We start from the raw sequence: 11,299 nt of genomic DNA on the forward strand, positions 1-11,299 counted from the left end.
TTCCCGGAGGCAGCGGGGCCGGGACCCGGCAGGAAATGGAAGGATGAAACGTGCAGCCGGAGCGGTGATGTTCCTTCTCTCCTTGCTTTCCCCTGCAGGAACGTAATCCGCAATGCTAGTTCTCAGGTTGCTCAATGTTGTCGCTCCAGCCTACTTCTTGTGCATCTCCCTAGTGACCTTCGTCCTCCAGATCTTTCTCTTCATCCCCAGCATGTTCAGAGACCCTTCCACCACCCCACTTTTCTCTCCTGCTCTGCTGCATGGGGCCTTCTTCCTCTTCCTCTCAGCTAACGCCCTGGGCAACTACGTCCTTGTGATCCAGAGCTCCCCCGAGGACTTGGGCAAGGGCTTAAACTTGGGCGAAGGAGCCGAAGTGCTGGCAGACTGGCTGGATGGAAGCAGGTCCCCTGGCTCAGCCTTGCCCAGCACTCACTTCTGTAGACTGTGTGCCAGAGTGACCCAGAGGCATGACCACCACTGTTTCTTCACAGGGAACTGCATCGGGAGCAGCAACATGCGAAACTTCATCATGTTCTGCCTCTACACCTCCCTGGCTTGCCTCGACTCCCTGGTGGCAGGCATGGTTTACATTTCTGCTGCACTCTCCATGTCTTTTGCGGACCCTTTGGCCTTCCTCACTCTTCTGCCTCACTCCATCAGCCAGTTCTTCTCAGGTAAGGACACCTTCCTCAGAGAGGAGGAGCATTTTCCTCCGCCTGGGCTCCCACGGTTGGGGATGGGACATGATCTTCCTCAGATAGCGGTGTGTGGGGAGCAGTGGTGGGGAAATGGGCAAAAGGGAGAACTGGCTGTGTTCAACACAGTCCTCTAGAGGCTAGAGACAGCTTTTGCAAAGGACTTTGCTTCACCTGAAATAAAGGCTGGGACCCACTCCAGGTTACAGCCACAGCCTGATTCCTAATGCACGAGGCCCTGGAAAATGCCCCATAACCAGCATGTCTGTGACAGAACTGGGCTATTTGTCCTGCAGGCAGTGTATTGCAATTAGACAGAGGAGATGGATTTCAAGCATTGTACTGCGGGTGAGGGGAATCTTTTGCCTGTCCTACAGGCAGTTGGAGGGTCTGTAGGTTTTCATATCTCACAAGTCTACAGGTTCTCCATATCCCAGCAGAGATACTCTCATTCTCTTCATCCAGGTCTGCTCTCCACTGTCACCCCCCTCCTGCTTCTTGGCAGCACAAACTTACCTGAGATCTTGCCACCCTTTCAGCACAGGACAACTGGGGTTCAGGCAACAGAAACCAAGGGAGGAGTTAATGTGACATGATTAGCCACCACTTTCATGACCCCATTCTGGGATACAGGTCCACAGACAACCAGGGGAAATCCTCTGTGCTTGCTCTTTGCAAGAGCTCCAGACCAAAACCAAATATCTCTTTCTCCTTGTCCCCATCCCTTACCCCTCTTTCTGCTTCTCCCCCTTTCCTCTCTCTCTCCGCCTTTCTGTAAATCTCCACAAACCTTCCTCTTCCCCCTCCTGATTCTGCTCCCATAACTCTTCCTCTGCTCTATCAGCCTTGCCTCTTCACCTTTCAACATGCCATCAAACTCTCCAACCTCAACCCTTTTTCTGTCCAAACCAAAGAGCTAGATAAAACCTGGTGTCAGAGAAGGGACTATGCAGACAGCCTAGACTGCTATTCTGCCCTGAAAGCGACTGCAGAAAAATGCCATTTCCCCCCTTTGCAGCTCATGCCTTGCACACTCAGACCAGCTTTTGTTAGACTAAAATAGGTATCCCATATATTTTAGCTTGGCAGATTCAGCTGAGCTCAGTAAGAAGGGCCCAGAGTCTATTTTGGCTCATGCACCATCACCAGAAATGTTGATTACAACCTGAGTGTGGAGCCTCTGCTGCTGGGGATACAGGAGCCAGAGAGGCCCCAGTTTGCTTTTTGGGTTCCAGGCTGGGTTTGCAGGGTTGCTATCTGAAAACAAACATCTCTCTACTTGGCAAATCAGCAGATTAGTCATGGTAATCACTGAGAGACAATAAACACAAGATTCTGCCATGACATTTTTATGGAGTCATTTTTCCAAGTAGAATAATTTTTGTAAGCAATGTTGCACGAGCTTCACTAGGATTAAAAACACTGGGAAGGATTTTCCCCTGTGCCTAAGCTCTGCTCAGCACAGCAGCCTGGGAGGGGGAGCAGGGATGTGGGAGGAGATTATGAAGGAATTAGTTCTCTCTCTCTGACTCTGTGGGCTCATCTGCACAGCTGGGCCCTGGCTGTACAGATGAGCCACTGAAGTGCCCCAGCTCTGGTGTCAGCAACTGCAGTGCCAAAGACATTATGTGGGCAGTGTGTGACACAGTAGGGCTGGGTGCAGGGCTGGGAGCCAGGAGCCGGAACATCCTCCAGAGGCAGCAGCTCCCAGCAGCTCCCACTGAACCTCTAGCTTGGCAGGGGTGGGAACTGCTGCCTCACTCAGCAATATACAGATACATGGTGTATTGGTTGCCTCGAAGGAAGGGCCTACTGGGTTTCTACCAGCACATTTATCTTCCAGTTCAGGAAAGAAAAACAGCCTGGAATAGTTACCTGGAAGGGTTGTCCATCCAATGTTGTTCGGCTAACATAACTATTACTTAAAGGTTGCTGTAGGATCCAAATAGAGCATTGCTATAGCAGGGAAAAAACTTTACCTTTCTTCTCCAGCATACCCTCTGCACTGGAGAAGGAGTAAAAGAGGATGAAGGGTGAATCTGCTGGTCTTATGTCAACAGTGTTTCCTGCTTTCATGCTGGGAAAATTTTCAGTTGTCTCATTCTGGCCAGACTGTGCTTGGGCATGGATTTCAGGATCTGACCCAGAGCCTGTAATTTCAGCCTGTGATTCAGGTTCTCAGGCACAGATAATGTATGGCAATAAGCTTGAGATCACACCGGGTCAGTTAGGGCAAAAGTGATTCTGAGACTAAAATGGACTGTGGTGATGAGAGACAAATGGAAAGTACTTTTGTAAACACGGGTCAGATTGGATGCACAAAAGACATTTTAGAAAACACTTTATGTAGGTAACCTGAAGAAAAGGTTAAAAAAATCATGTATCTGGAAAGCACAGCTCAGAGATGCTTAATAATTGCAAGAGGAAACAAGGGTAATTACTTTCTTGATGGTGAGTTTCAGCAGCTCATAGAAATAAAGCTTACAGCCACCTTGCAAAGGCTCTAAAGAAAATACCCGTCTTTCTCCATATCCCATCTAAATATCAGCTGTAGGAAAGAACAAATGTCTGTCATGCTGCAGTCCAGCAAAAGAGGGTCAGAGAAGCCTGCATTTGGCTCTGGGCTTCCTACCTGATAGATTAATTTATTCTGACAGAATTGGTATGAGGATTTGTCACCATGCTAAGGGGCTTGTTCTTCCCTTGCTGTATTGCATACAAAGCCCACTGAGCTGAATGGGATCTAATGAGAAGGGAAAGATGACATTGCATTTAGGAAGAAAACTGAATGACTCCTGTGCCTTTTTCAAGTGAGGACAATCTCTGAAAGCTTGAGGCTGTAGTCAGTGTCCTTACAAATCATCCTCAGAGGGGCCTGCTGCGCTCCTGGGTCAGCCCCAATCTCTCACAGCACTGACAAGTGGAGAAGCTGGGATTCACAGACTGCAAAATCAGGTGACACCATCTAATCCAGCCTTCTGTATAAGAGAAGCAAGAGATACTTATCCAGCCACCCTTGTATTGAACTTAAAACCTGAAGCAGCCATGTACTCATTTTAGGCAGCACACCTCTACTGTCCCTGCAGTCCCTGCTCCAGCACGATTGCTCTTGCAGGGCCTTAGAGTGACCAGAGCTTTCACCTGCCCGAGTCTCTCTGCCTCATGGTCTTCCAGAGGGATGGGAGCAGGTGAGAGCTTTTTCATTTTTAAACCTTGCAGAAACCAGTGAGAGGATATCAGCTATTTATACCAGTACTGACACACGTCTGATCTTCTTTGTGTGCCTGTGTGTAAATATGGTTGTTTAATAATATACCGATATACACAAAATATATGTGTATGCATTCATATGCACACATAGAGAGTATTATTTTAATAGATTTAGATCTACCTACGCACTGAAAGGTCACTCAGGGATACCTGCTATTATACTAATATTTTCCAGAAGGAGTTCTGAAATCACTGTAGAGGAAAGGGCTCACAGAATATTTTTATTTAAATACATTCAGCACAAATATGTACTACAAAAACTGTTGTCTTAGGAGCTTCAGACCTACAAAGTCTTTTGAGTATTGTAGCAGCAGCTTTAAAAAAGGAATTTGGACTGTATTTTGGAAAGTTTTCTGTTTCTGTCTCTTGCATTTCTATGAAAACTGCCTTTGCCAATGGTAGGAAAGTCATTACTGATTTATTTTTCTTTTTTAGCATATTTTGTGTATCTATATATAGTGATGAGAGAGAGTGAGAAAGAGAAATCCCAAATCTTTCTGCCTGGTATCAGTGCACACAGTAAGGCTTCTGGAAGCATCTACATGCTGTAGGACCCACATCTCTTTTCAAAGGAACCTAGAAATCTTAGATGCACTGTGGTGAGCAGGTAGATCCTTAAATAAATTAACCATTCTTCCAAATAGTGCTGAAGTCTTATGTATGTGTTTCACAAATTCTGGCTGAATTTGTCCCTGTAGTCTAGATCCTCACATTAACAGCAAAGGGAGAAGTGTACGGAGACCATTGTAATTTTAGGATTTCCCCAGCAGGGTCCATTGCACCAGACACTACAAAGGAAACAATTTTATGTAGTTAGAGCAACCAGCCTGTCTTGCTCCTAACTCCCCACTTGTGGCCAGAGAATGGAGGCAGCCTGTTTGCTCTCGGGGCCGAGTGCTGCAGTGACATGTGAGGTGTGTCTAAACTCTCTCTTTTATTGTCCTCCCTCCCCCTGACTCTTGGTCTGCAGGAGCTCTCCTTAGCTCTGAGATGTTTGTCATCCTCATGCTCTACCTCTGGCTTGGGATCGGACTGGCCTGCGCCGGCTTCTGCTGCCACCAGATGCTGCTGATCCTGCGTGGGCAGACACGGTACCAGGTGCGGAAAGGGATGGTGGTAAGAGCCCGGCCCTGGAGGGACAACCTGCAAGAGGTCTTTGGCAAGAGGTGGCTGCTAGGACTTCTCATCCCTGTGCTGAATGTGGGAAGTGATTATCGTAGGCAGAAAGAGAAATAAAATTATCTCCCGCTGTCTCTTAGATCACTAAAGAGCTGGGCTACTCTGTTTCTCGGGATTGCAGCCTCTGTGGGAGGAAAGGACTGGCTACTAAACAGAATAAACTTAGCATATTAACAAGGAGATCACAAATCATGTAGATGAAGTGATACTGCAGCTTTGTAGTCACATCACTGCACCTGTGTACGTGGCAACAGTCTTTGAACTAGCAGAAAAATTAGTCAAACCCTCCTGTGGCTTCCTGCCTGACTCCTCCAGCCCCCAGCCCCATTAGCTACCCTACATAGTCCCACAGCAGGAGCTTTCAGAGAGCCTGGGCTGTTGTGGTAGACTGCAAAAATGGTGTCTGTTCCTTGGGAGGGGTTTCCAGGGTGCCTTTTTGGCTCTTATATACTTGAGGTAACTTCATAGTAATAAGAAAGTCTTTAATGACAGAACTGCAATGCAAACAAGCTGCCCGAGGAGCAGGTATGCACGTGCCTAATGCAGCAGGTAAACCTCTCCACAGGCTAGAAAATTAGAAAGAAAACAAAGAGAAATTCAGAATTTCTCATTTCTGTTCTCGATCTGCTCCCTATGCAATGATATGTCAGGACTGTAGTTCTGCTACTTATTTTTAGCAGTCCTTTGCCCAGTTACACAGCCCAGGCAAAGCTGACAGTGAGCAGCAAGCAGATAAATCATGGTCAGACAGAGGCACAAGGGGAGGAAACTGCAGAGGTGAATGAAAAGGCTGTGTTTGAGAAGCGATGTGAAGAGGCAGGTTATGTGTGCCTGTGAGAGACAGAGAGGGAAGTGTGGACACACAGCAAGCTGTCAGGAGGGTGCCAAGAGCCCTGCTGATGTGTCTGAGCCCTGATGCATCGCCCTCCCGCAGAGGGTACCTGCACCATTAGTGCTGTGAAGAGTTCAAAATCCCAGAAGACAGGGAGGTTTTCCAGACAGTCAGGATGCTTCACTTTGCACTGAAACAAACAAAAACCCGTTTACCTTGGACATCCCTGCCACACCGTGTTTATAGGCTCTCCAGGGCAATTCCCTCTCACACTGCTGCAGAGGCGTAAATTCATCCATGTTATAACTCCATTAAGGAGGTTAATGGAATTACTACAGGGATTAATCAGCCTAATGTGTCAGTTGTTTTCTAGCTGAAGCAACAGCCCATGAGATCAGTGCTGAGATCCTACGCTAATAGGTGCCTTAAGAAAGGATACCATGACATCTCTACCAGGATCATAGCGCTGGATTCCCCAGCAGCTGCAACAAGAAGCCTCTGTTTTGGCAAACTTAATGTGGGCTGGATAGGAATCCACTGCTTCTCTTTAATAGGCTGGGGAGTATGCTGACAAGCCGTGAAAAATGTAATTTCTTCCTCAGAAATGCTCTTGGTGTATCCCAGGTAGGGGAATGCACCTGCTTCCATCCTTGCATTTCTCATGAGCCAGAACAGAGGCACTCATTCCCACAGCCTGTGCAACCATCCTTCACTGCTTCACACTTGTATGCACATTTGGATCAATAACAAACAAAGTCTATTGTGATGAGCAGAGTAACTATGAAAATATACTGGAAAAACCCTTAGCTGAATAATTAAAACATGTAGGATGTATGTCCTTCCACACCGTGTGTGTTCGCATGAACGCACCGCTGTTTCCACGTGTAATACGCTGTATTTTCACTAACAGTGAACAATAAAGAGTGTTCTGATTTTTTTCATAAGCTGTATTGTGCTTTTTGACAGTTCATTAGCTGTCTCTGTACATTTGTTACAGCATACACAGGGACACGTTGAAGGAAAAAGTTAGGATTTGTTTATTGGCTTTGCCAATGAGTCATCGTATGATTTTGGACAAGTCCTCTCACCCTTCCTACTTTAGTGTAATGACCAATCTAAAAATGCATCTAATAACCAGCTTGCAGACCCATTCTAATTTCTATTTATAAATTACACTATCAATCTCAACTGAAAGCTACAGGAAAATTAAGCTGTTCTCACCACCCACAAACAGCATCCCAATGTAAATTACTCCTTACTGTCACGATGGCACCAAGGTGAGCAGACAGTCACCTTGTCGCTGGAACCAGAGCCAATGCCTTGTGCCATACACCTCGCCTTGGAAGGATTCCCAGCATTATTCTTATTCCACAGACTGGTTGATGCTACTTCTTCTTTTTCATGTATTTCTAAAGACTGTCAACACTTCAGCCAGCAGCTTCCTCATGTCAGCAGAAATTATGGTTTGACACCCTCACCCTCTGCTTTTGGCGTTTGATTGACACTGCAGTCTCAGGCAGCTTGTGGCACTCGGCGCCTGCTGCCACGTTGCCTCGGGCGGTCAGCTCTTTGGGGCTGGAAGCTCTTCAGGGCTGCACGCCGAGAAGGGCACAACCAACTCAGAGTTTCAGTGAGCCAGTCTGCAAGGACAGCCCCCGGGCAGCAGAACAGAATTAGTTGTCCATGAAGCCTCTTGCCTCTTCACACCAGGGTTGGATCACGCCCAGCCCCTGTGTCAGGGTCACAGCTGCCTTCCCTCACTGTGAAGTCTCGGTCCTTGCTGAAGCACAGAGCGATCCCAGTCTGGGTAACTGCAGCACAGTTCTGCACAACTATTCTTTCTGTCAGACACTTGTGTTCCTGGCTGTAAATTGCTGCATTGCCATTTTATGCAGCTAAATGGTTCCTTTGCAGCAAACTACTGGATTTCTGCAGTAATGGTGGGATTTCAGATGGATGCAGCCTTTACAGCTATGATCTCCTGGGATGAAAAGAGCAGTAAAAATGTAACATTAGACTGACGCTGTATATTGGCTTATTTTTCTGCTCATTCCCAAGTGTGTGCCCTGTTTGGGGTAGAGTAGTGCTTCTGAAGGAACAGTTAAGAGTAGCTCTTTAATTATCCAGCTGGCCTGACACCCCTTCTTTGTCATACCTGTGCATCTACTTACAGAGATCCTTGGCAAGGAAATGTAACAAAGCTCAACAACAGTGAACAGAACATTTGCTTTTAGCTATGATCTAGTAAATGAAGGCTGAGCTCAATGGCAATGTCACAAATTCTAAATCTGTTCAATGGCTCTAAAGTTTTATAAGGATAAATAATGAAAGCTTCTCATTTTCTGTGCTTAGAGATCCATTACTTACTATTTGCATTTCATTAAATAGCAGTTGCAATAGCAAATATATTTTGTAACATGATTTCCTCTGACAATGTCTAAATACTTAGAAAGGTTTTAAAAATAAAACACTTAGGGCTTTCTGGCTTTGGAAAATCAAATGAGGATAATTTCTTCTCTAATAATGCTAGTGGCTGAAGTAAAAGCTCCCAGTTGCCTAAGACCTTGCACAGAAACCAGAGACTTTTGCTTAGTGGCTTATCTATTTTAAATGTGACCACCTGAAAAAATGGTGCCACCTCTAAGATCTGGTAACTGTGAAGTAAACCAGAAGTCCATTCTTCTGTATAGTAAGAATCTCATACAAAATAAGAAGTAGATGGTTTCCCTCTTCATACTACACTATTGGGCAGCTCTCAAGGCCTGCAAGCAAAAGGTCTTCATTGGATATTCTCAGAGGATATAGAGTTAAAACATGGAGAGTCTCAATTAATAAGGCACAGGGAACGTATGAGAAAAGATGGCATGAAATAGCATTTATCTTGTTTAAGAAATAGCCAGCTCAAGGGAGATGATCACAGTCTAAAAATACTTCTAGGGAGACAGAATAAATGAATTAAGAGACTCATTAACTGTAAGGAGATAGCTGGAGGAGGACAGGCAGTCCTGGACTGAGAGAAAGAAAAGCTGGGGTCAGAGCCTAGGGCATCTATCTTTATAACAGTCAGAAGACAGCAATCAGAGAAAGTGGCCCCAGTGAGAGCAGAAGTGATTTGACGTTGGTAGGGATGATGCACTGAGACTCATCAGGCAGTAGGAGGTATGACAACTGAATTCAAGTTACCTGCGTTGATTATTGACTGAATGGACACAAAGAAAGCCCAGACTGAGAAAACTCATTGCTAATCACTTTCTGCACAAAAAACTTCAAAGCCCCAGCAGAGCCAAAAGGGTTTTTTTCCCTCAAAGAACAACGGATGTTACAAGCAGGAGCTGCATGGGTAGAAGTTGTAAGTAGCAACAGCAGAGTTTATATAGTCCTCTTTGAGTTATTTAGACTAGCCAGAACTATCATGGCTGGAGTAAAGCAATGGCCTACTTGTTCAATATAATATTCCAGAATTGCTATCAATTACAAATAAATGGAGCATGTTGATCAGCTTACTTCAAAAGAGGCAAAGTGGTGGATGGCAATAGCAAGCTCTGCACATGGAAGAGAAGGGTTACCTTGTGATCAGTGGGGATGGGGAAGTTTGATTTGTTTGTTACTGATTTTCCAAACACTGTTGTTAATCTACTGTGATCTTGAATAGTTATCAACTTGGCTTTGCTGTGATTACTGTATATCCGCCAGCGTAGGGGAATGCACAGCCTCTGCTACGCATTTCAGCTGGTTTGCTCTTGTCTATCTTTAACACCAGTCATTCCCAGATTCACATTATTAGCATGTCTGACTGGAAAATTTCCTTTGGATGTCAGGTCAGTCTTTTAGCTGCTTGTGTTGGATAAGAACAGATGAAGACATGAACCTATGTATAATCTGACTGCTTAAAATATGATATATTGGGTTGCCATCACTATATCTTTAAGAATATTACATATTCACTGGGCAAGGGGTTTAACACAGTGGACCCACTTGAGAGTGCCTAGGAGTTAACAAGTGACTTGAATGCAGCCCTGTCACAGAGGCTGTTAGCAACGAATGATGTTATCATCCAGAAGTGTTTGAAACCACAGATGAGCTTCATGGCCAGTGACAGAAAAAGAAGAGACAGATACAGCATCATCAGCCAGGGTTCCTAATGGTTTATGATTGCTGGGAGGAAACTGTTGACCAGTACAACATAAGAAATATTTGTAGGTCTAAACATGAACTGCCAAACAGGTCCACAAAGTCCAGATGCTATGAAAGCTGCTTTGAGAAAAACTTCAAAGTAGCATTACCTTGAGGAGAAAGCGTTTCACTAGATAAGAACTTCCAAGCACTCAATGCTAAGATCAATGTGTTCAGCAATGGAAGTTCTTCAAGACTTGGCGAACTTGTCCCCCTAATGACAACTTGCAAGTATCAGTTATTTATTAATCTTCAGTGAGTTTGATATTCAAGGCTGTCACTAGATGGTCTCCCAAAACATCCAGTGCTAAATTAAATAAGAATGGTTTATATAATACTGAAGGCCACCATAGGTCCTCCCAGTAGCATGTCTTGATACTATGATTTTCTTCTCCAGGGAACACCTGTAACACTCAGGGAGATGGTTTTGTCTGAGAAAACCCTTATTAACTAAGCAATTTATGACACTAAACAAAACTTGATAGAGATTTTGTAAGTGTTGTTGTCAAGGCAAAGAATTTTTCCTTTTCTCTTCAAGCCATAGTATAGGGTATAAAAAAATCTTTTGGACCCATCTATCCATGTCTCTAAACTAGTGTGCACTAGACTGCTATTTTGAGTGCTCTATCAGTCTTCCTTTATACTTCCAATGTCACTAACCATCCCAGAAAATAAGCCAATTCGTGAATACGAAGCCATGAAAGAAGGTACAAGGAAATAAAGGGACTGACTGTAAAAAGAAAAAGGTGGCAACAAGGTTCTACTAAGCTATCAGTGATATAGTTCATGGAGATCTAAAATCTCTTTTAAAGTCTCGGAAACAAAGCTCCAAAAAACTTGTCATATTTTTCATGCCAGGAGGAAAGCTGAAATTTCAAATCAAACTGTAAGATCCAGTTTCTGGCTCCCAGAACTGGAGTGTTTTCCAGGTGTATCAATTCAGCCTGCTGCCACCTCGGATCATTCCATTGCTTCAGGGCAGTCAGGTGTTTTAGAAATTTGTCTATACCTAATCAATGCAGCTGGCAGGCACAGCCAGCTTGGGCAGAGCCAACATCCTGCAGCACGAGGTGCCATCAGCTCAGCAGAAATGTTACTATCCAGGCTGTCAACAGCACACTACAAGCCCCTTTAGCTCAGGCAAGGATTT

The 11,299-nt window shown here is 44.9% G+C and overlaps 1 protein-coding gene across 1 annotated transcript; it reads left to right on the forward strand.

The window, feature by feature from the left end:
• Positions 1 to 6: 6 nt before the first annotated feature.
• Positions 7 to 5,201, forward strand: ZDHHC22 (zDHHC palmitoyltransferase 22). The gene is made up of 2 exons (XM_010176111.2): positions 7 to 674; positions 4,936 to 5,201. The coding sequence occupies exons 1-2, from the start codon at positions 113 to 115 to the stop codon at positions 5,199 to 5,201; spliced, it is 828 nt and encodes a 275-aa protein (XP_010174413.1). The 5' UTR covers positions 7 to 112.
• Positions 5,202 to 11,299: the final 6,098 nt, after the last annotated feature.

This window comes from Antrostomus carolinensis, unplaced genomic scaffold (assembly GCF_000700745.2).
Source record: "Antrostomus carolinensis isolate BGI_N321 unplaced genomic scaffold, ASM70074v2 scaffold56489, whole genome shotgun sequence".
NCBI lineage: Eukaryota > Metazoa > Chordata > Aves > Caprimulgiformes > Caprimulgidae > Antrostomus > Antrostomus carolinensis.